Raw genomic sequence first — 25,581 nt, 5'->3', positions numbered from 1 at the left:
TTTAGTTAAGGGTAGGTAGTGGGTTAGTTGAGGGTAGGTAGTAGTTAAGTTGAGGGTAGGTAGTGGTTAAGTTAAGGGTAGGTAGTAGTTTAGTTGAGGGTAGGTAGTAGTTTAGTTGAGGGTAGGTAGTGGTTTAGTTAAGGGTAGGTAGTGGTTTAGTTAAGGGTATGTAGTAGGGCTGGGCGATATGACGATATTATATAAATATCGGGTACAGTTCATTAACGATACACTTTTTCAACGTATCGTGGATATCGTGATGTTTTGCCCAAGAGGATTGTGTCGCTTCAATCTGTCCACACGTTACTCGTTCATATCTCAGCCCGTGCTGAGATATGCCCATTCCGCGGTTTGTTAATAAAGTTTTCAATCAGACAGATGTATGGAAAGGCTTTTATTATAACATTCGTTGTAGTAAAATCATTATGCCTCATTTAGTCATCCTGTGGAGCACTGGTCTCCTACTCGACGGCCGCGGGGAGCTAACGTTAGTAGCTTTGTTGTTGTTCAGCACACAGGACATTCAGGAAGTTAAAAACTAATATATCGCTTGCCGATTGGTGCTAAGAACACCAGGGCGGGTGCAAGCGCTGTGACGTAATTGGCAGACTCGACTGTCAATCAAAATTATTATGTTTCCGTCAGAATGAATGAATGAAAACTTTATTAAAAGGTTGCAGAATGGGTACAATACAGTACAGGAGGATGAAGACCAGAAAAAGACTTTCGGCTTTTTTACATAGGGGTCCTCCATTTTCAATTCATCAAAACATTTAGAGACATACATATATACAGTAGTTTCATAAAAATGCTAAAATGCTATTGATTGATTGATTTAAAACTTTATTAACATATTGCAGAATGGGTACAGTACAGCTCAATACATACAATTGTTAAGGGGATGCAGACCAGAGAAAGACTTTAGTCTTGTTTACATCAGGGTCCCCCATTTTCAATTCATCATATTTCATATCTAAATCATATAATATCTCATTGCTAAATATATGCAATATATAATCTAATAATCTAAATCTAATATATAATATAAAAATGCTAAATGCATGGGTATTTTATTTTGTCTTTAATGTTAGCTTGCAAACTCAAATACTGTCTTGGTAAGCCTCATAATGAATTGTTTGGGGTAAAAAAGAAAAACATTGTGATGTGTATCGTGTATCGCCGAAAGGTCAGACAATATCGTGATATCATATTTAGGCCATATCGCCCAGCCCTAGTATGTAGTGGTTTAGTTGAGGATAGGTAGTGGTTAAGTTAAGGGTAGGTAGTAGTTTAGTTAAGGGTAGTTTAGTTAAGGGTAGGTAGTAGTTTAGTTAAGGGTAGGTAGTAGTTTAGTTAAGGGTAGGGAGTGGTTTACTTAAGGGTAGGTAGTAGTTTAGTTAAGGGTAGATAGTAGTTTAGTTAAGGGTAGGTAGTAGTTTAATTAAGGGTAGGTAGTAGTTAAGTTAAGGGTAGTTGTAACTGAGGGGTACAATTCCCTGACTGTATTGAATAAGTATGGTATCATTAAACCACTACTGCGTTATGTACATTACTACTGGCCATACAGTACACAGGTATATGTGATGAACACTCCCACAATAACACGGCTTAACAAGAAATACTGTTTAGAATAATATTTATTAGAAGAGCACCAAGATTATCTTACATTATTTATCAAGATTGAGAGTTGCGCTTGTAAGGCGAAGAATGTGCATGAATAGGTCAAGAGCGTAAGTCCATGAGCATATTACGCAGGGGATAATTAATACCACCCGTAGCATAAGAATTATATATAGTACACTAGTAGGTCAGCTGGAGATACTAAGGGGGTTCCCTCCGGTTGTAAACCAGCAGGGGGGAGGAATGTTCGAATGCAAAAGTCTGGATCAACGGGGAATCAATAAGCTCCAGCTACGGGAGGCGGTACATTACTCCCTTGATCGGCAGACGAAAGCAGCAGCTATAATCCAAGTATGCGCGACAGCATAGGTGAAAGCCAGCCAGCCTCTCCTAGAGACGGGCTCGAGTGATGCTCCTCACGGGTAAATCCCACACAGCAGCGGGTAGACGGTTCTCTGCTCCAGCAACCACGGTACCAAATCAATATAATAATCCAGCCGGAAAAGGCTCTGCATTCACCGGTGTAGATTCTCCTGTGCACGGTACTTCACATTTAACTAGGTCGAACTTGACGTTATTTCACTAAGCGCTGATACTTTTACTATCCTATTCGCACGCGGTTATAAGTGCTCTATTTAGACGCAAGGTTGCTCACTTCACTTGGTCGTTGACTCGTGATGAAGGCTTTACTAGTAAGGAACGAACGATACGTTGAACGAACGTTTTAGGATAAGACAAGACTACTGCTGTATCCACCTGCGACGTATTTATACGTACGGTGAATAATCTAGTGCCAACCTCATTTCTGTCTCGTATTCCTGCGCAAAACTGGGCATGTTGAGACAAGCCTTGGCGGTGGCTTTGAACTCGGCATTGGGGGTATGGCCGTGGCGCCTAGGGGATCGCTTCCAATAGGAGAACGAATATTATGGTCTGTCCTGTACCAGGTAAAGGGATATTCCGTGTATATGTACAAAGAATATACAAGGGATATCAAACGATATACAAATATTATACATGGGATCTCAGGCAATAAATATATATATTCGGTTTAATCTGACCCTTTGTAACAGTAGTTAATGGTTTAGTTCTGTATCGTATGGCTCTCGCTCGGCATCACTCTCTGCACTGTCCTCGCACACGTGCACGCGCACTGAATAAAGACCACAATGTACCTTTAATCCCAATATTTGTCTGACCACACCCCTATCAGCTTACCCATATAAGCAGGGGTGGGGCCACCCACTCGCCTCCTTCTCGCTTTCACCACAAGGAAGTGCCTCGGTAGATCCCCACTTGAAGTGATGTGATGGTAGGAGAAGAGTTGGAAAACAAGGATACGTTGACATCATATCTTTATTTTCTCTCTCACTATTTTCGAGAAAATACGGCGATATTGTCTTCGTACTGGAGTGTCTGGAAGATGATGATCATTCTAAAAATCCTCCACCGGTTTTCGTATTGGGAGTTCGCGCCGCTACATGCTTTTCCAACTGCAGTCCTTGCTGTGTGCTGGTTGCGGTAAAGACACAGCTGGGCTGTAGGACGCGCCGCTGTTGTGAGAAGCGGTGGGTTCCAGGTTTGGTGAGTTATGTTTTGCTGGCAAGCTCCACTTGTCTGTTAGTGCTATGGGGGCTAGTTGACAATGTTTATGAAAACCGGCCCCAGACTAGGGTCCTTTGTTCAGCCTCTTAGGCGACAGAAGACCTTGGTCTGAAGCCCATTATAGTTTAACTAGTGGGCCACGACCATTAACACTGGTGATCCCTGTGTTTTCTGGACGAGTGGATGTTTTCTCTGTCACCGTGAGCCCCATCTTTCATATCCAAATGAGAGTATTCCTCACGAGGAAATATGGGCATAGATGTTCGGTAGTGGAAGATTTGTGTTCAAGTCAGCTACAGGCCATTTGGGTATTGTGCTGGCTCCGTCGGGTGTTGGTAAAATCACCGTTGTAAAACTGTGTTAACATCTTGTTTCTCTTTTCTCTTAAAAAGTGAGGAGGGTTTCAGAACGGTGGCCTGTCTGAGTGAGTGTTATATCATTGTGTACAAGTTCAGGTGATAGCTGTTTAGCTTACGTACTAGTGGTGGCCTACTGTTAGCCAGTCAGCTGTTAGCTGCGGCGCTAGCCTGCTGTGATCACTAGGTGGCCTACCTGGCTAGGCTAGGAAACGTTAGCTTGCTGCTATCGGCCGAGGCCCAGCGCGGGGTGGCTCCGGCCCCTCGCGCGCCGCCGCGGTTCCCAACTCCCCTCTCCCTCACGGGGAGAGGCGGGGGGGATTCGAAGCTCCCCTCTGGTTGTGTGCGCCGTTTGCTCGGCGTCTCGCGGGCAGGGGCGGTAGCGACCGACGGTTAGAGCGGCCGTTAGCTTAATGCTACTCTGTTGAACGTGCTTTGATTATAACATGTTTTAAACACTCTTGACTACGACGTCATCTTTGACAGAGGATGTTCGTCGAACCTGCCCTGGGCCAGGACGGCAAGGACTGCGTCAACAAGAGGGACCGTAGCGACGGGATGGAGCGGCGACGCTGCCCAGATCGACAACACAGGACGGCTGTGTTTACTACGGTGCCTTGAGACTGCACTTCGCTTGATCTACGCTCCGGGTAGGCAAGGTTTGGCCAGACCTTGTACACTTCTTCTGGCTTTCCCTTCTAAATGTTTTGTAAATAACGATGTTTTCCAAAAACGAGTGTTGCTGCACTACATTTAGGATACGACGCGAGTTATGTGTGAATTGTCTTGTCACTGGTATTTAGCTTCTCCATGCAAATCGGGTTGTTGTTACAGATGTGAAAATGATCTGGTTTGTTGTGTTGAGAAACATCATGTGTGTTTATATGTACCGTGTACTCACAACTAAGGGGGTTAACTAACCTATAAAGCTATGCTTAGTGACAAATGAGTAAAGAATGATTCTTTTCTCAGCCTGTAATGACAATGAACAGTGTGTTCACATATTAACAGGTTTTCCTGTTTTAACTGGCCGTATTAAGGGTAAAGTAGGAGGATTGTGTTTCCCCTCGGTTCCCTGGGGACTTCTTCATCCTCCTCTCAGACATGTTGTTGCACTACATTGTGTCACTGTGTGGTAGGGATACGATGTAACCCTTAGCTTGATTGCTGAGGTTGTGCTAAAACAGCTGGAGAAACTTTATTTTCCTAAAGGAAAAGATTGTTTGGTCGCTTTCGTGTGTGCTTAGCAAGGCCTGTGGCCAATACTAATCGAGAATTATGTATTCTCTCATTATGAAAAACGGCGTTCCTCTGTAGAGTGTTTTTGCCATTTTTTGTAGGTGATGATGGGTTGTGTGTGTCATGTGACCTACAACTGGGTTGGACTGGCCACAGAAGCACATGTGTAAGTTTGGTACCGGGGCTCTTGGAGAGCCCTCTCTATTCTGTGTTTTTTCCTTAGTAAAAATCAGATAGCAGGTTAGCTCATGCGCTGTGTGAAGCTGTCAGACGCTTCATAGAGCTGACTATGACTGTGTCATACTCTCTTTTTGTCATTACATCGTATCATGGGTGTGGGGTCGTAAAGGGGTGAACTGGTAACCTTTCCTTCCCCTTTTTTCTGTTGGTCAGGGGTAAACCCACCTGTCCTTCAAGGTTCCTGTCACGTTGCGGTTCGGCACGTTACAGGGTGAGGGGGGGGGGTGGGGGGAGTTAGTTTCCTGGTCCCACGGCCTGGAATATTGGGCGTGTGCACCGCAGAAATTCCCCCGCCATAGAGTACGTCACCGTGCGCATCTCTGTTGGTAGGACTTCCGTGTGCTGTTCAGGTCCATGTGATGGATCTGTTTCGGGAGGTGGTCAGGGCTCCTCCTCACCAAGCTCCTATTCGGGCCTTCTGTGAGTTGGGACTCCTTCCGTGAGGAGGGAGCCTCCTTCAGAGTACAGAGCCTCCTCCTCAGATTGTCAAGGTGAGTGGACCCTCTAGAAGGAGTCCTACTCTATTGTGTATGTATTCAATTCAATTCGATTATTGAGTGTGTATGGGTTCAGTGCCTCCTCCCCAGAGAGCCCTAAAACCAATTTTTTACATGGCTCAAGGTGCAATATATTCTTTTCAATCTGTACAGCTCGCGTGGGAAGTCTCTGGGGATTCCCGTCTCCTTCCTATGGGAGGGTGGTGGGATGTAAAAATGTGAATTTTTTTTACCCCCGGCTGTGTAGACTGGGATACATACTGTTGGTGCTTCCTTCTTTTCTACTAAAAAGAGTTGGAGTTAGGAAGTATCACACCCCTCTTGTCGTTCCCCTGGGCGCCTTGGGGATTCAATGACGGGTCTAAATAGCCTGTTCATTGATGTGGGTGTGTCCCGACGCACGTATAGTGCTAGCTCGGGGTGTTCTGTAAACAGGCGACTGACTGGCACGCCTTGGTTGCTTGAGGTTAAAACGGCGTTTTTATAAAGCAACTGGGATGGAGGTTTTTCCTCTTCCGACGACCAAATCCGACGACCTGGTTTGGTTATCGACGGATTCTCGTTCATATCTGGGGGATGATGACGGAATGGATCTGAACATATGTAGAGGGGTCTCACGCCCTGGGGGTGGGCCACCGGGCGCGGTTCGCCCGAACGTCTGGGTGGCGCCTTCTTTTCATGTTTAAGATCAACACGCATATCTGCCCCTTCTCCTGGAGTAGGCATGTCGGCGTGGTTAGGGCACGGGACTGGTTCTGGTCACGCTGGTCCGGATCAGTTGAACCCGTTGTCCGCCGGGGATGCAGATCTGCTGTTCTGGTACCCTGAGGGACTTGGGCTTTTTTCAGGGGCAAAAATGCCAGGTCGGTCCGGGTGTCACAGGGTTAAGCGCTATGGAGACCCTGGTTGGGTAAATTTTTTACTCAGCACTGTCGTAATGGCTTACGGCCATGCCGACCTGTACACGCTCGATCTCGTCAGATCTCGGCCGCTACACAGGTTGGTCCTGGTTAGTACTTGGTTGGGAGACCGCCTGGGAATACCAAGTACGGTGTGCTTGGGGCTGGTTCTCCATTCTTTTTCGCTCCTCTCTCACGCATGGCGAAGAGGGGCCTGTTGGGGTGGTCTTTGACCTCCTCTGGTGACCCTGTGCTTCCCGTATCACCGGGCCCGGTCCGAAGTCATGTTTTGTTGACCCGTAGGCCTGGGTTAACCTTTTTTTGAAAACTGAAACACTTGTACTGCGGTATAGCCGGTGTATATCCGCAGGTGTGTTTTGGAGTTTTTTTCTTGAGGGGTTATAGGAACAACCACCGCATTGGGTAACACCAAGGTGGTTGATTCCCTGGTGTGTTGGAGCAGTGTCAACTCCCGGGTTCACCGGTTGAGGGTGCCCCTGCACGTTCGTGACGTCTGCCAATCGTGTCAGCCTTCTCTGCCTCAACCCCTCTGGGTGGGGGCTTTTTTAATGGAGGCTTGGTCATGCAACAACGCCAGCTTACGCCCCTTCCGCCGGGGCGGCTGTGTTCAGCTGTCCCCTCTGGCGCCTGTCTTGTCCGCAGTCTCCAGGCTAGGGTTAACAGCCTGTTGCCTGGTTTTTCCCCGGTGCGCTGCCTGCTTCCGTTGGTTAACCTTTTTTGTGTGCTTACGGCCATGCTGACTGCCTGTTCTGCAGGGTCAGTGTGCCAGGCGGTGTACTATTGGGGGGACAGGGCCCGCTCGGCTGAGGGGCCTTTGTCCGAATACGCTGGCGATGTGGGGGGCGGGGTCACTAAGTGCCCACCTGGTGGGGTCTTGATGCTGGCATCATGGACTTCTCCGGGCCCCCGTTCCAGGGGGTCCAGTCCCTTTTTGTGGGTCTGGGTCTTCCTTCGCGCTCCGCTGCTACGGCCTTGCCACGGGGTTGGGTTTGCCCTTGACCCCGTGATTCTGGGGGCAGTAACGAGGTTGTTCCCTCCGTTCGTTCCCGGGTGGCATGCGGGTTGTGCGTGTGTAGTCGTGGGGTCAAGCCACGGTCTGCTCACCCTGTGCGTTGAGTTGCTTGAGTGCCTCTTCGCACGGTCGGGTCCGTCGCCCTCCCGTGAAGCCCCCAATAGGGGGGGTGCCCTCCATTAGGGGGGGTCGGGGGGGCTCGGCCCTCCCTGTTCTGATGGTTGTGGGGGGCTTTCAGCGGGGTGTATTTGTCGGCCGATGGCTCTCGCTCGGCCTCCCTTGTGCAGAGAGTGACGCCGAGCGAGAGCCATACGATACAGAACGTTAGGTTATGACTATAACCAAGTTCTGTTAGTATGGTGACGCTCGGCGTCCGACGCCGCTGCAGCCCTTGATCCCGCCTTGTGGTGAAAGCTTGGGAAGGAGGCGAGTGGGTGGCCCCACCCCTGCTTATATGGGTAAGCTGATAGGGGTGTGGTCAGACAAATATTGGGATTAAAGGTAGAGCTGCTACATCATGCCCACCGCAGCGTTGGGCTGAATACCGGCATCACCGCTGTTTTTTATTATATTATTATTATTATTACGCTCTCGTTGGGCTTGCGGCTCTGCAGATATACCCTACTTCTCTGTCGAGATTCCAAGCGACCCTATTGGGTACCAGAAAAGTCACATGAAACACTGCAGACCACTGATTGGTCAGAAGAGATACGCGTCACATACTGGCGCATCTTGCAGTGCTTTTACTTCCTGAATCTCAGCCATGAGCCATTGATCAGAGCTCACAGTCACAACATGGCTAATAGTACGTTAGCTCCCACCGGAGACCGGAGTGGATTACCGACGCCGTCGCTCCTCAGGGAACGAGGCATAATGATTTTACTGCAACGAAATGTTATAATAAAAGCCCTTCGTTCTATACACTTGTCTGATTGAAAACTTTATTAACAGACCGCAGATTGGGTACAACTCGGCACGCTCTGAGCAAAGAAAGGAACTTAGATATTAATTGAGTAACGCTTGCCTTGCTATGGTCCGGTAAATACGAACGTGTAACTATACTATCGTTAATGCCACAAATCGAATGCCTTTGTAATCATAAGTAGTAACGTTATAATAATAAGAAGAAAGGGTCGGGGGGGTAACCGGCGGGCGCGCCGCTACCACCCCTGCTCGCGACACCGAGGGGAGACTTCGAATCCGTGTTTAACTTTTAATAACGAATGCGTGCATGCCGAATCCCAAACAATATTCATGCTGCAAAGTCATCCTCTAAAGATAGACATTTAGACTAGAGGCAGGCTATATGCTATAAAGAGTAGACTACAAAAAAAATGCATTAAAACTTTTTTTTTTTTGTGTGTGCGGTAATAACCGCGGCGGTAGGAAATATTTTGCACATTTGTGCAGTAAGGAAAACATCAATACCGCGGCAGCTCTAATTAATCACCATACTAACAGAACTTGGTTATAGTCATAACCTAACGTTAAGGGTAGGTAGTGGTTTAGTTGAGGGTAGGTAGTAGTTTAGTTAAGGGTATGTAGTGGTTTAGTTAAGGGTAGGTAGTGGGTTAGTTAAGGGTAGTTAATGGTTTAGTTAAGGGTAGGTAGTAGTTTAGTTAAGGGTAGGTAGTAGTTTAGTTACGGGTAGGTAGTGGTTTAGTTAAGGGTATGTAGTGGTTTAGTTAAGGGTAGGTAGTGGGTTAGTTAAGGGTAGTTAATGGTTTAGTTAAGGGTAGTTAATGGTTTAGTTAAGGGTAGGTAGTGGTTTAGTTAAGGGTAGGTAGTGCTTTAGTTAAGGGTAGTTAATGGTTTAGTTAAGGGTAGGTAGTGGTTTAGTTGAGGGTATGTAGTGGTTTAGTTATGGGTATGTAGTAGTTTAGTTAAGGGTAGGTAGTGGTTTAGTTAAGGGTAGGTAGTGGTTTAGTTAAGGGTAGTTAATGGTTTAGTTAAGGGTAGGTAGTGGTTTAGTTAAGGGTATGTAGTAGTTTAGTTAAGGGTATGTAGTAGTTTAGTTAAGGGTAGTTAATGGTTTAGTTAAGGGTAGGTAGTGGTTTAGTTAAGGGTAGTTAATGGTTTAGTTAAGGGTAGGTAGTGGTTTAGTTCAGGGTAGTTAATGGTTTAGTTAAGGGTAGGTAGTGGTTAAGTTAAGGGTAGTTAAGAGTTAAAGGTCATGTGTCTTATAAATGGCCTTTTCCAGTGTTTAGCATTGTTTTATAGCAATGGGGGTTTGTATCAATGGGTCTGTTTCATTTTGGCGGATTGCTCTAATTCAGTTGAGACAATCTCCTCCCCCAGTGAACTAGGTCATTCTGATTTGACTCGCTTGGCTACGTAGCAAGGAGCTGATCTGCAGTAACGCCCCCTCTATGGTTGTAGCGCAACCATTCGCTCAACAACAGAGCGAGTGGAAATACCCGACACTTCCTCAAGCGGGTTTTGACAGAGAGAGGCAGAGAATGAGCGAGAGAGGGAGAGAGAGATAGAGAGGGACAGGGACAGGAGCTTGTCGGGGAAACACACACGCATTTACACACACACAACCTCGACCGGCGTGTGGGGAAACACGCACGCATTTACACACACACAACCTCGACCGGCGCGCGGGGAAACACACACGCATTTACACACACACAACCTCGACCGGCGCGCGGAGCTGGTATGGGTCTTCTCCCTGTGAGCACTCGCATATCACTGTCAAAATATCTTTGACTCCCACGCACGCGCCCGTATTCCGATCCGTGCAATAATATTCACAGGTATATATTGTCATTTGAAACAAGTTACCAATGCATTGTCCCGTGGGGTTATGCCCCCACGGCAAAATTTATTATTATCCCCCTCCTCTATCTCTCTATCTCTCTCTCTCTGTCTCTCTGTCTGCCAGTGCAGACTGTGGGTGACTGTCACTCAAAGCGCTTATGGGCGGAGCCAGGTCAAAACAGCTTGGAATCTTGAAGTGGAAAAATGCTGCTTTTGAGAAATACAAAACAATGATTTAAAAAAAATATAATAACTTTACAGATGTGTTCCATAGACTCACAGGAATTGTGTAAAGTTGCCCAAATAGTGAAAAGAATAGCAAGACATGTCCCCTTTAAGTTAAGGGTAGGTAGTGGTTTAGTTGAGGGTAGGTAGTGGTTTAGTTAAGGGTAGGTAGTGGTTAAGTTAAGGGTATGTAGTGGTTATGTAAAGGGTAGGTAGTGGTTAAGTTAAGGGTAGTTAAGGGTTAAGTTAACACATTGGGCGCCGGGGTTGTGCCCATCATTGTACCCAGTGTGCCACCGTTGAAAGCCTATGGAGATGTTTACCTTATTTGCAGGGCTATAACTTTTTAAATTGTATTGCTATATTGACATTACTATGGCCCATTCAACATCGATTATCTATCGTTCAGGATGTGGGAACGTTATATTTTTTCATTCATACATTGTAGTGTTAATACCGTCTAGAATATAAGTATGTTTTTAAGCTTTTCTGCTGTAATTCCAAAACCGCTAGTTATAGGCCTTGGTATGATATATATGATAAATTATCGATTGGTGTTTCTTTCCTATACACGCTATATTAAAAAATTCAAATGTATATGATCGGTATACATTATGCTTCATCATGCTGAAGGAAAGGGGGGGGGGGGGTTGTTTATAATTCCTTGATCGTCAAGGGCGGTTAGGTGGCGTAGCGGAGATTGCGTTCGTCACCAACCCCGGAGCTGTGAGCTGGATTCGCCTGTGTTCGAATCCAGCTCACAGCTCCGGGATTGTCACCAGCTTGGCTGGCCGTTCACACTAATACAATTGGCTGTATTAGAGGGTGGGAGAAGCTGGCGGGGTGGGTCCGGGTCGTTGTAAACAGCGACTCCTACAGTTCGGTCGGGGCGCCTGCTAAGCGCGGATAGGACCTGAGTGGGATAGTGTGATCCTTCCACACGCTACGCCCTCTCGGGGAGGATCCGCGCTGCCAGGTGAAAAGAAGCGGTTGATTGGCTGGACGTGTGTCGGAGGAAGCACGTGATAGCCTCCACTCTCCCAGATGATCTGACTGTGGGGGGTAAGTGCGCAGCGACCAGGAAGGGGATTGGGAATTGGCATACGACTAACATTGGGATGGGAGAAAAATCGGAGGAAAATGGAGGGGGAAAAAGATAAATAAAAAAATAAAATAATAATAATTCCTTGATAGTCAGTAACTGCTTTATTTAGTATGGGTTGATATGTTGAGCAGATGGTTTGCAGTGAAATGAATAAACAATCGGGCTGAAAATAACGTTATATTCGTCTTACCGTTCGCCGATGAGACTGGAGGAAAAAGATCCCAATTATTTGACGTTGATCTCCTACATCCATTTCCGGTTTGTATGGCGCAATAAACGCTGAAATCATATCGATTATTGCGTTTCGAAAGCGATCCAAATGCACTACAGTGTTTGTCTGGATCCACGTAACAAGATATGACTGCCGGAGGGATTTCCTCGACAAACCGATCGCCACTTCCGGTTTTGGCGAGAGTGTAACTCGCCCGACCATCCACCAGGCGGCGGTATTGAGGCGTTGCAATCTCATACAGGGTGACGCTGCAGTCCGGAGGGAGGCTGGATGAATTATGAATGCCATGGCGAACATTTTTTATATTGATCCCAAAAACGATTTACGCCGTTGTTGGCGCTCAACGCATGGCGGGCAATAACGACTTACGCCGTTTTTGGCGACCAATGTGTTAAGGGTAGGTAGTGGTTAAGTTAAGGGTAGTTAAGGGTTAAGTTAAGGGTAGTTAAGGGTTAAGTTAAGGGTAGGTAGTGGTTTAGTTAAAGGAAAACTCTAACATTTTGGGAAATTAGCTTATTTGCCATCTACCCTGGAGTTAGACAAGATGATACATGCCTTTTTTCTTCTTTGTGCATGCAGTAGGAGTAGGAAGATGCGCACCGTTAGCCTAGCTTAGCGTCAGTCACTGGAAGTAGGTTCCTCCATTAGCCTAGTTCCCAACGTCTTCCTACTCCTACTGCATGCACAGAGAAGAAAAAGGTATGCATCTTTTTGTCTAACTCCAGGGTTCCCAAAATGTTGGAGTGTTAAAGATACATACCTTTTTCTTCTCTGTGCATGCAGTAGGAGTAGGAAGACGTGCACCGTTAGCCTAGCTTAGCGTCAGTCACTGGAAGTAGGTTCCTCCATTAGCCTAGTTCCCAACGTCTTCCTACTCCTACTGCATGCACAGAGAAGAAAAAGGTATGTATGTTCTTGTCTAACTCCAGGGTTCCAGGGTAACACATCATCTTATTTCCTCATCAGCGATCGCGCACACACAGACACATCACACATAGGGCAAACGCTGAGATCTCAGCGAATACAACTCCTGATTATCCCAAGACTGGTAAAATAGATTCCTTACCTCAGATCAGATGTTCTCCAAAAAGATTATTCCAATTCCTGATCGCCATTCCAAATATCGATCACGCTTATTGATTGATTATTGGCTGCTGTGAATATATATTCCAGGCTGATTACCGTCCCGCGATGACTTCCATGTTGATCAGACTTCTTGCCAGAACAAGGAGCCAGCTGGCTCCGCCTCTACATATCTACAGATCCAAGGTCAGTCTAAGCGACTGACCTGCAGTTACACAGGGATAGACGATAGGGGGCGCTTTTTTCCATTCTGAGCTCCTGTAGGGGCTGGTGTACCAACGGGAGTCTCGGTTGATGAAATATGATTTCAGATCGCTAATAAAACGATATTTGTCGTTGTGGGCACTCAACGGGGGGGCTGATAAAACGAGATATGTTGTCCGTGGCACTGAAAGGGTTAAGGCAGGGGTCTGCAACCTGCGGCTCCGGAGCCGCATGTGGCTCTTTAGCCAATCAGCTGCGGCTCCCTGGCCCCAAAAAATTTATAATAATAATAATTTTTTTTTTTGGAGATTGATGTCATACTGTGACACTGAAATGAAAAAATACTTCATCAACTAAAATATACAGTACGTCACACCCGCGCCTCTCCCTGCCGTCTGCAAGTGGCTAATCTTGAGTTTCCGACCCCCCAGTAAGCTAACCATGGATAAATCCAAAAAAAGGAAAGTCTGAGGAAAATAGAGGGTTTAATTCAGCGTGGACAGATTCATTTGCTTTCATGACTAACGATGCAGGCTTACCTGTATGCCTGATATGTCGTGCGAAATTTGCGAACAACGAAAAATGTACTTTTTATTTTATAGATTTTCCACAAATAAGGGAAGGACTCAAATAGAGCTGCATAGTTCAGGGTTTTATTTCAAAGTAGGTCTACAGATGTCAGTGTTTTTTCTCCTTTTCTGTGTTTTATTTCAAAGTAGGTCTACACATGGTAGTCTTTTTTCAAAGTGGACTACTTTTTATTTTATAAATGTTCCACAAATAAGGGAAGGACTCAAATATACCTGAATAGTTCAGGGTTTTATTTCAAAGTCGGTCTACAGACACCAGTGTTTTGTCTCCTCTTGTGTTTTATTTAAAAATATGTCTACACAGCCATAAAGTCAACATTTTTCTTTTTGTTGCTTTATAATTCCATTAATGCAACAAACTGTGTGCTATAAGTATAAAGTATAATAAATCGCAAATTACTTTGGGTATGCAATTGTCAGGCGTTTTATGCTAAATGTGGGGAATGCTTGGGGATATATAAAACGTTATACACTGTGTTATCATCATTTTAAGGGTAAATAGGTTGTGCGGCTCCCTGAGCATTTTATTTTGTGGGAGGGGGGAAAAGTGGCTTTTTTTATAGTAAAGGTTGCTGACCCCTGAGTTAAGGGTAGGTGGTGGTTTAGTTAAGGGTAGGTAGTGGTTTAGTTAAGGGTAGGTAGTGGTTAAGTTAAGGGTAGGTAGTGGTTTCGTTGAGGGTAGGTAGTGGTTTAGTTAAGGGTAGGTAGTGGTTATGTAGGTAGTGGTTAAGTTAAGGGTATGTAGTGGTTATGTTAGAATAGAATAGAAATACTTTTATTATCCCGTGGGAAATTTGACACTGAAAATCGCTCAACATTTAAACATTTAGACAGGACAGGTCACAAATTAGAATAATAACACAAATCAATCAAGTTGCCTAGGATAAGAGTAGAGTAAAATAGAATACAAATGAAATAAAATATACAGAAATAAATACAGTAAAAATATACTGAGCATGGGGGAAGGGGGGGGTACAGGTAGTAAAAAACAACACAGCAGTGTAAACAATTTGGTCAATATAATTTAACTATCTAACTAAATGAAATATATATTCACAGTATTACATAAGGTGCAGTATGCTTCAGGTAGTGTATTGTCCTCCTTGGGTTCCTATTAGTCCAAGGTCAATGTCTGGCAGCCGTCGCTGCCCCCTGTTTTGGAGCCTGGAGGCCTCCTGCCACTATTGAGCTGCCGCTCTGTTAAGGGTAGGTAGTGGTTAAGTTAAGGGTAGTTAAGGGTTAAGTTAAGGGTAGGTGGTGGTTTAGTTAAGGGTAGTTAAGGGTTAAGTTAAGGGTAGGTAGTGGTTTAGTTAAGGATAGGTAGTGGTTTAGTTGAGGGTAGGTGGTGGTTTAGTTAAGGGTAGGTAGTGGTTTAGTTAAGGGTAGGTAGTGGTTAAGTTAAGGGTAGGTAGTGGTTTCGTTGAGGGTAGGTAGTGGTTTAGTTAAGGGTAGGTAGTGGTTATGTAGGTAGTGGTTAAGTTAAGGGTATGTAGTGGTTATGTTAGAATAGAATAGAAATACTTTTATTATCCCGTGGGAAATTTGACACTGAAAATCGCTCAACATTTAAACATTTAGACAGGACAGGTCACAAATTAGAATAATAACACAAATCAATCAAGTTGCCTAGGATAAGCGTAGAGTAAAATAGAATAAAAATGAAATAAAATATACAGAAATAAATACAGTAAAAATATACTGAGCATGGGGGAAGGGGGGGGTACAGGTAGTAAAAAACAACACAGCAGTGTAAACAATTTGGTCAATATAATTTAACTATCTAACTAAATGAAATATATATTCACAGTATTACATAAGGTGCAGTATGCTTCAGGTAGTGTATTGTCCTCCTTGGGTTCCTATTAGTCCAAGGTCAATGTCTGGCAGCCGTCGCTGCCCCCTGTTTTGGAGCCTGGAGGCCTCCTGCCACTATTGAGCTGCCGCTCTGTTAAGGGTAGGTAGTGGTTAAGTTAAGGGTAGTTAAGGGTTAAGTTAAGGGTAGGTGGTGGTTTAGTTAAGGGTTAAGTTAAGGGTAGGTAGTGGTTTAGTTAAGGATAGGTAGTGGTTTAGTTGAGGGTAGGTAGTGGTTTAGTTAAGGGTAGGTAGTGGTTTAGTTAAGGGTAGGTAGTGCTTTAGTTGAGGGTAGGTAGTGGTTTAATTGAGGGTTGGTCTCTGATGTGTTCTCCTCAGGCTCCAGCTCTTGTCTCTCTAGCCCTTTTTCACCAAATGACTTCAGGTTCTCGAACTGGTTCTGTTCAGGATTCTTGGACTATCTATCTTCATCTATCTAGCGAACCGGCCTGCGTTTCCACCACTTTTGAGGGAAACATTGTAATCAAGGAGGCTACTGGCCCATTTTGTTAAATGTATTGATGCTCACATACACCTCCAAGTGACCAATTCTCACACGTTAATGTTTAATCCATCTCTATCATAGACTGAACAAAATCTGTAATGCGTCCAAACAGCAGATTTAAATGATGCTGGAGAATATTATGTGATCTAGCATCTTGTCCACTTTAAATGCAGTATGAACGCATGACTAAAGTTATCTTTAAATGCAGTATGAACTAGAGAGAGAGAGAGAGAGAGAGAGACTCACTCTGCCCCTCCCCTCCCGCACTGTCGAGTCTTTCACTTTAGGCACATAGCGCACATTTACGCACATAACATAGCACATTTGCGCATATTGTGTAGCAAATGTTGCGGTCACAATGGTTAGGAAAAGTTAGACGTACGTAGTACCTACTTACTGGTCGCAGGAGTCTTCAATAACATTTTAATGGTAATCCAATTAATCCATTTTGTGAATACATTCGTTGAAACAACATCTGTGTTGGCAGACGGCTCCTGCTATCTTAACGTTAGCAAGCTAAACGTGCCTAGCGCGGCCTGTTAAGTAACTTGTGTTCCGCTGGGAAAGACCGTTCATCACTGCATATAACTTGGTTTAATCCAAAAGTCCATTCAGAATCTTTGTATTATGAAATAAGACATTCAGGGCTATCTGTGACTTTCCCCTATGGCCTATGCCATGGTGTGTGACATGCCCACTATGCAAAGTGTGCGCTCTCTCTCACACACAGACTGCTCCGGTCACGCGTCCACTCAACTCATAGAAAATTCAGCATCAGGCTATTATTCTAAATGTTTTGATACTAGGGCTGTACCGAATAGTTTGAAGCTTCGAAGCTTCGTTCATAACGTTGACATTCAAATTCTAAATCAACATTTGAATTATTTTTTAAATATATAAAAAAAAAAAAATTAATGTGTATTAATTCCGTTTAAACCAATGGGGTTTTTCTTCACAGTTGCAGATAAAGATTAGGCTACACTAATATTATACTATTATAGTATATGACTCGTCATAAAAAATTAAATAAAACATTTATCATAAATGATGTAGCCTAGCGGCTGGGTGGCACAGCGGACTAAGCGCTGGTCACCAACGCGAGAGACACTGGTATCGAATCCGGCTGTCAGCGTTGCCTCCGGCTTGGCCGGCCGTCATACTGGCTTAATTGGCAGAGTCAGCGGGAGGGAAGCCGGTGGGTGGGTCCGGGTCGCTGTAAACAGCGACTCCTACAGTTCGGTCGGGGTGCCTGCACAGCGAGGGAAGGATCTGGAGGGAGGTAGTGTGACCTTCCACACGTTACACTCTCCCAGAGAGTCCGCGCTGCCAGGTGAAAAGAAGTGGTGGGCTGGGTACACATGTGTCGGAGGAAGCATGTGATAGTCTCCGCCCTCCCAGACCGACGGTAGGGGGTAGAGTGCGCAACGACCAGGAAGGGGATTGGGAATTGGCATAACGACTAACATTGGGAGGGGAGAAAAACGAAAAAAATAAGGGGGAAAAAGATAATACAAAAAAAGAATTAAATTATGTAGCCTATCTGCATCCGCTTGGCGCTCGGCGCTCCATCACAACGTCACCATCGTACCAACCGTGCCCTTATTGGATTATTTATGTTGACGAAACTGACGAGTTATATTCATTAACTAATTCAGAGCCACGCCCATATGACCAAATTAGGTCTAGATTGCCACCGCTTTAATCAATGGGAGGATGGGGATATTTGCGAACGCTTAAACTATATCTTAAATTATGGCTATGGGTCTAATACACCCGTCGCTTATCAATGAGCTTGCAGTCAACATGTACGAAACGGATTGTTTTTTCATCTGTACATTTCCGTTTTTACACCGTTTTGAATACGAGTATAGTTTTGGAGATTTCTAGTAATTCCAGAGAAAGACATGATGATAGCCCTTTAGTGGAATACACAAAACACGTTGTAATTTTTTATGAATCGTTTTCAAATAAATGCTAGATTATCGATAGTATATGTGTCCTCATGTACGAAGAGAAGCTGAAAAAGGTCTGAAAAATCGCTTCTCCGTACTTTGGTCGGCGCGAACCTCACACACACACACGCGCTCCGCTGGCGGAGAAAGGAACATTTGATTACCCCAAGATTCGTAAAATAAAGGCCTTACCTCACATCTGATGTCATGCAAAAAGATTCATCCAATTCCTGATCGCCATTCCAAATATCGATCGCGTCCATTGATCCAACGTTATAGTCCAAAACACAATGATCCACGATGCTCCGAGTCCCCCAGTCAATGCAATAGTATCCAGCTGCATGCCCGAGAAGTATAACCTGGACCGGACTTATTTTTTTGATGCACAGTCCCAGCCAATCCAATCCAATCCAATGATGTGCAATACCATCCGGGAGACGATAGGCGGCGGTATTTGCCCTTTGCGAGCTCAGACCCATTCCCAATGATAACGTCAGGCTGGATGGATGAAAAATGAATTGATATCGCTAATAAAAGAAATAACGATTAAAACCCGACTATACTCGTGATTGGCACTCAAGCAATGGCGAGTTAACCCGACTATACTCGTGGTTGGCACTGAATGGGTTAAAGAAAGTTGATTTAATAATAAAAAAATACTCATTTAATCAGATAAAATATGACGACAGACATTCTAAGCTTCATTCGAATACTTCAATAGAAGCTTTGAATGTAAAGAAAAAATTACATTCGGTACAGCCCTAATTGATACTAATAAAATGGAGTATTGAACTGTTTTTAACAGCTGGCTACCGCGATACTTCTAGTATCGTGTATCGTGCAACACTAGTATGAACACATTACTAACGTTAACTGAACTTAGTGTTAGTATCCTTCCTTTCGTGTTCTATGACAGTACATGGAAATAGAGCCAGACCGCTCGGTTCACAAGAAAAAGCTGCTATTTTTTGGTTCCACCTGGGAACCAACTTTTCAGGTTCCGAACCAATTTATTTTTGTTCAAAATTAGGTGCACGGAATCGAACACAACCGGTTCCCTGTTGGTGGAAAAGGTCTCAACGTAGGGCTGGGCGATATGGCCTAAATATGATATCACGATATTTTCTGACCTTTCGGCGATACACGATACGCATCACGATGTTTTTCTTTTTTTCCCCAAAATTCATTATGAGGCTTACCAAGACAGTATTTGAGTTTGCAAGCAAACATTAAAGACAAAATAAAATACCCATGCATTTAGCATTTTTATATTATATATTAGATTTAGATTATTGGATTATTAGATTATATATTGCATATATTTAGCAATGAGATATTATATGATTTAGATATGAAATATGATGAATTGAAAATGGGGGACCCTGATGTAAACAAGACGAAAGTCTTTCTCTGGTCTGCATCCTCCAGTCCGCTGTTGACTGTTGTTGTATTGAGCTGTACTGTATTGTACCCATGCTGCAATCTGTTAATAACGTTCTCATTCATTCAGTCGGCAAACAGAATCATTTTGATTGACAGTCGCGTCTGCCAATTACGTCACATCGCTTGCACCCGCCCTGCTGTTCTTAGCACCAATCGGCAAGCGCGTATTCATTTTTTACTTCCGCCATTGGAGAGCTCAATGACAATAACAATGGCAGCCGTAGCTCGCCGCGGCCGACGTTTAGCTTTTAGCTCCGCAGAAGGACTAAACGACTGGAGGCATAATGATTTTACTGCAACGGATGTTATAATAAAAGCCTTTCCATACATCTGTCTGATTGAAAACTTTATTAACAGACCGCAGAATGGGCACAACTGAGTCAGCACGGGCTGAGATATGAACGACTAATGCTTGCTATATAGGTCGACCTCGGTCGTTGCTATGTAAATACGCTGATGTTATTGAAAGTGTAACTATATAACGTTAATGCCACAAAACGAATGCCTTTGTTATCATAAGTAGTAACTTTTGATGCAGTAGTGTGTGGGGCGGCGCTGTTCAAAAGTGTCAACGTGTGGACCAGATTGACGCGACACAAACCTCTTGGGCAAAACATCACGATATCCACGATACGTTTAAAAAGTGTATCGTTAATGAACTGTACCCGATATTTATATAATATCGTCATATCGCCCAGCCCTTCAACGGTCTCTGATGTTGTTGTGTTCTCCTCAGGTTGGCTGTGACAGGAGCAGCTCTCTGGTCCAGATCGCGTCTGAGAGAGGTCACCAGGCTCTGGTCTCTGATGCACTCAGTGTCCCTCTGAGGTCCAGCTGTTGTGACGCCTGTATTTCTATAGCAGTAATACACCACCTCTCTACACAGGTACACACACACACACACACACACACACACACACACACACACAATATTATTCAGGATACTCCAGTATTATGTCTTTAATATTGTGATAGTATTCAGGATATTATTCAGAGAGAGATATTATGTACTGTATGTGTGTCTCAGAGAGAGGTTATAAGAGTAGATATAGACAGAGTACTATATGTTACTGCTTTTGTGTGTGTGTGTGTGTGTGTGTGTGTGTGTGTGTGTGTGTGTGTGTGTGTGTGTGTGTGTGTGTGTGTGTGTGTGTGTGTGTGTGTGTGTGTGTGTGTGTGTGTGTGTGTGTGTGTGTGTGTGTGTGTGTGTGTGTGTGTGTGTGTGTGTGTGTGTGTGTGTGTGTGTAGGAGCGGCGCATGGCAGCAGTAGAGGAGCTGGTCAGGTTGTTGAGGTCTGGTGGCAGAGCTCTCATCTCTGTCTGGGCCCTGGAGCAGGAATACAACCACAACAGGTCCAAGTACCTCAAGGACTACAGCAAGGAGCATGCTAGGAACCACAGCCCCATAGACACCACATTAGAGTCTAACCAGATGCCTGATGGGAAATTGAGTGTCCACACCAACCGCACAGCCTTCAACTCCCAGGACCTTCTGGTACCCTGGCATCTGAAGGAGGGAAGAGGAGGAGGAGGAGGAGGAGGAGGAGGAGGAGGAGGAGGAGGAGGAGACAATGACGACAGGAAGAGGAGCAGCAGGAGAGGAAGGTCCTCAGCTCCCAGTCTGGCCCCTGGTTCAAGCTCTGGTCCAGATTCTACGCCTAAACCCGGTCCAGGTGTTGAAGTGTTCCATCGCTATTACCATGTGTTCCAGCAGGGGGAGCTGGAGGCTCTGTGTGACAGAGTCAGTGGAGTTGAAGTTGAGACTAGCTACCATGACCAAGGCAACTGGTGTGTCATCCTACTAAAAGACTGACACGCACACTCACACTCACACAGTGGCTTTGTGTTTATTTGTTCATAAAATTAAAATCGAATTGTAATGATTTATGTTCCAGCACCTTTTTTTTCCCTTGTATTGATCTCAGTTTTGGTTTGGTGTAGCAACACTACATTTTAATTATTTGTATTATATTTATATATATATATATATTTGTCTTTATTATATACATTATTTTCTTCCTAAAACACTTTTACAAACTCTGCAGTACATTAGGTAGGCAATGTTCCTGGCTCCAAAATCCACAGATCATTGATTAATCAAAGCTAATTCTATGACATCACAAGAAACCCTGGACAAAGGAGTACACATGGCATTTTCCCCAACGCTTAAATAACATTTTAGACTGACAATCCATACCAAAACTTTGCTCAAACTAAACACTGCACCCCTTCCCTTCCTCAGGGAAGAAATGTCTTGCAGTATGAACCACTCCCCCTGCTCCCCTCCCCCTACCCACCCCACTGGAACTTAAAGGGGAACTATCTTATAAATGGCCTTTTCCAGTGTTTAGCATTGTTTCCTAGTTATGTGGACTCATATTAACCCTTTTTCTGCCACGCTTATATCCATCCTTGTAGCCCAGGGGTGGGCAATTATTTTTCCCAGGGGGCCGAATGAGCAACTGAAAATATGTTGGGGGGCCGGGCCAAAATTCCAAACTCAATTATGCATAATATACATTTTATTTCTATATAAAAAGCAGTAAATGGCATTGTTTTTACCACTGGTAAGAGTGTATGTTATTATTTGGCAATTAAAAGGTGAGGTTAGCTTTCAAAAATATCATTTATTCAAATAGAATTTATTTCCAAAATGATAAACAAAATGTGAAACATTAATAACAACGGGCATTTTGAGTTTCATATACTATTGAAACAAGGATTTTCTTAGCTTTCTAAAGACATCACATCATCTTATAGCAAAAATAAACAAGACATGTCACTGAACTGTGTAAAGAAAAGTGTCCCAGTTTTGTAGCCTTTTTTACTTTACATGCCTATATTAAACATTTAATGTTTTCAGAACTGTGCAAAAAAAAGAAAAAAAATATCAAGTGTCCCATTTCACTTGTTATATTTCCACATTTTAGTGTTCTTCAGTTCTTTTTTTTTTCATTCAGTGTGAGAAATCCAGTCTGTTGAGCTTTAACAAGTCCATCAAAGTCAGGTTGCATGTCTGAGGTGGAGATGCGAAGCACAGCTGCCAGATGTTCATCAGTGAGAGAGGATCTGTACCTGGACTTGGTAAACGTCATGACTGAGAATGTCTGTTCACATATGTAGGTGGATCCAAAGAGAACCAACATCTTCTGAGCATGTCTCCTAAGCGTATATTGTGCGTGTGAACGTTGACATGAAAAGTAAAAAAAAATTAATATATATATAAAAAAAAAATGTATTATGTAATCTTTCGCGGGCCGGTCAGAATCATCCCGCGGGCCGTACAATGCCCAGGTCTGTTGTAGCCAGTCTGCCAGCTCTATTTGTCTATGGAGATGTTCACCTACTTTGCAGGGCTATAACTTTTTAAATTGTATTGCTAAATTGACATTACTATGGCCCATTCAACATCGATTAGCTATCGTTCAGGATGTAGGAACGTTTTATTTTTTCTTTCACACATTCATACAAAAATACTGTCTAGAGTATAAATATGTTTTTATCGTTTTCTGCTGTATTTCATAGAACGTGAGTTATAGCCATTTATGCATATTAGATCATCAAATGCAGTTTGATAGCGATTGACGCCAGATTAAAAATGTCAATTGTACAAGGTCCTAAACGTCATGACTCATCATCTGCTGGTGACCGGGGGGGGGGGGTCGTTTATAATGCAATGACCGACGTTAAATGATTCATGTAATATGGGTGATATATAGATCAGAACAGTTTGTATGGATAATAATAATCAAAAACGCTGAAACTCACCCCAGTCTCCTCTTACCGTTGGATGATGAGCGTGGAGCAAAAAGATCGCTATTATGGGATGTTGATCTATGCGATCCATTTCCAGGTTGTATAATACTATATACGTCCAAATAATGTTGTTTATTGAGTTATGGCAACGGATCGATTATCCAGTGTGTCAAGATGGAGTCCCGCGAGCGATAGCGAGTGGCCGGAGGGAATAGGGAGACACACCGGCGTCACAATTATCAACATCCGGTTGCAACTCGCCGATTGGCCACCAGGTGGCGATATTGAAGCGTTGGAGAGTTGAGCGGAGTCCTACAGCACCAGTCAAGGATCCGTGGGTGAAATATGAATACCATGACAGAAATTTGAAATATTGATCTCAAAGACGCTGTAAAACGTCATTGGCAGATTACGCATGGCGAGGCACTTCATTGGCGAGAAAAGGGTTAATAGGATCTATGTCTCTAATTCTCATTTTGGTGCATTCTTCCAATTCTCATCTCACAATATTGTCCCTCGCTCAAGTGAGTCACCTGAAATTTAGCATATCTGTGACATAAGACGTTTCTCTTCTGCATAATAACGCCCGCCCCCTCTGTTTGTTGCCACCAGGCGCACACAGTGGTTATTTAGTGCAGACCGCAAGGAAGGAAGTGCAGTGAGTTAGCCTAACGTAAATAGTATGAGCAAAACACGCAGGACATGTGCTGCTCCCGAAATGCTCCCGCTGTTTCTATGTGCAGTGAAAAGTGAAAGTGCTTTGCATCCTAGCTAGCGGCTAGCTAGCTGCCACGCTGATGATGACAGAGAGAGAAGACTTGAGAGAGCACGGGTGGGGGCTATCGGGGAGGCGTGAACACTTAAGGTAACCTACTTGCGTTCAGCGTCCCACGTGACCACGCCCCCGCGGCAGAACTCTCTCCTTCGCGACGCAGAGCGCTCTCCTTTGCGAATACGCTCGTTCAGAACGCAAGCCGCCATCTTTAATGTGTCCCATACTGTAGGTCGCATAGGTAATATTAATAGGTTGCCGCGGCATTATGCATTCGTAATCCCCCCTACATAATAACCACGCAGGTTAATCATAGCTTAATAATAGCTTAATAATAAGTAGGCAATTGGCACAAGTGTAAATTATACATTCGTCACTCAGTTTTAATATCGACAAATAACTTAACTCGTTTGTCAGCTTGCTGTGGAGCCTATGGTCATGTTGGTGACAAGTTTGAATCACTTAAATTTTTTTTTTTTTTTTTTTTACGTTTCATTTATTTATCATCTCTCTATATAAACGTAACTAGCTATTCTTATCAATCGAAATAACGTTCATCTCCGATATTTAAACATGGTCCCCAAAATGAATGGAAGCGAATGAGGAGCCTGACACCTGGGAGGAATGGGGGTGTTGCAGCGTTGGGGATGTTTAAAAAATATTATTTAATATATAATATAATAATTTGTGCTTCACCAAAAAATTTGGTCAGCAGCCTCCACTGATGTACAGTGTTGTCACGCGAAATAACGTTATGAATAAAAATGGCAAATAACATTATATAACGTTGCGTTACAATGTACAGTTTCTAGTTAATCAGTAAGAGTGTACTGTACATACAGAGTTAAGAGTGTACTGTACATACAGAGTTAAGAGTATACTGTACATACAGAGTTAAGAGTGTACTGTACATACAGAGTTAAGTGTGTACTGTACATACAGAGTGTACTGTACAATACATATAGTTAAGTGTACTGTACATACATAGTTAAGTGTGTACTGTACATACAGAGTTAAGTGTACTGTACAATACAGAGTTAAGTGTGTACTGTACATACAGAGTTAAGTGTACTGTACTGTACAATACAGAGTTAAGTGTGTACTGTACATCCCCAACGCTGCAACACCCCCATTCCTCCCAGGTCTCAGGCTCCTCATTTGCTTCCATTCATTTTGGGGACCATGTTTAAATATCGGAGATGAACGTTATTTCGATTGATATGAATAGCTAGTTACATTTATATAGAGAGATGATAAATTAATTAAACGTAAAAAGAAAAAAAGAAAATTGAAGTGATTGGAACTTGTCACCAACATGACCATAGGCTCCACAGCAAGCTGACGAACGAGTTGAGCTATCCGTCAATATTAAAACTGAGAGACGAATGTATAATTTACACTTGTGCCAATTGCCTACTTATTATTAAGCTATTATTAAGCTATGATTAACCTGCGTGGTTATTATGTAGGGGGGATTACGAATGCATAATGCCGCGGCAACCTATTAATATTACCTATGCGACCTACAGTATGGGACACATTAAAGATGGCGGCTTGCGTTCTGAACGAGCGTATTCGCAAAGGAGAGCGCTCTGCGTCGCGAAGGAGAGCG

The 25,581-nt window shown here is 43.9% G+C and overlaps 1 protein-coding gene across 1 annotated transcript in view; it reads left to right on the top strand.

Moving 5' to 3' along the window:
* Positions 1 to 21,315, top strand: part of alkbh8 (alkB homolog 8, tRNA methyltransferase) — a gene marked incomplete at its 5' end in the record, with an annotated part of 63,139 nt that extends 41,824 nt beyond the window's left edge. The window contains 2 exons of the mRNA XM_084322018.1: positions 20,179 to 20,328; positions 20,691 to 21,315. Coding sequence (XP_084178144.1) covers positions 20,179 to 20,328; positions 20,691 to 21,254 — 714 coding nt within the window. The 3' untranslated portion in view covers positions 21,255 to 21,315. The remainder of the gene's footprint in view (positions 1 to 20,178; positions 20,329 to 20,690) is intronic.
* Between the last annotated feature and the right edge of the window lie 4,266 nt (positions 21,316 to 25,581).

This window comes from Notolepis coatsorum (genome assembly GCF_963971535.1).
Source record: "Notolepis coatsorum genome assembly, chromosome: 1".
Taxonomy (NCBI): Eukaryota; Metazoa; Chordata; class Actinopteri; order Aulopiformes; family Paralepididae; genus Notolepis; species Notolepis coatsorum.
This window is presented reverse-complemented; position numbering and strand designations above follow the sequence as displayed.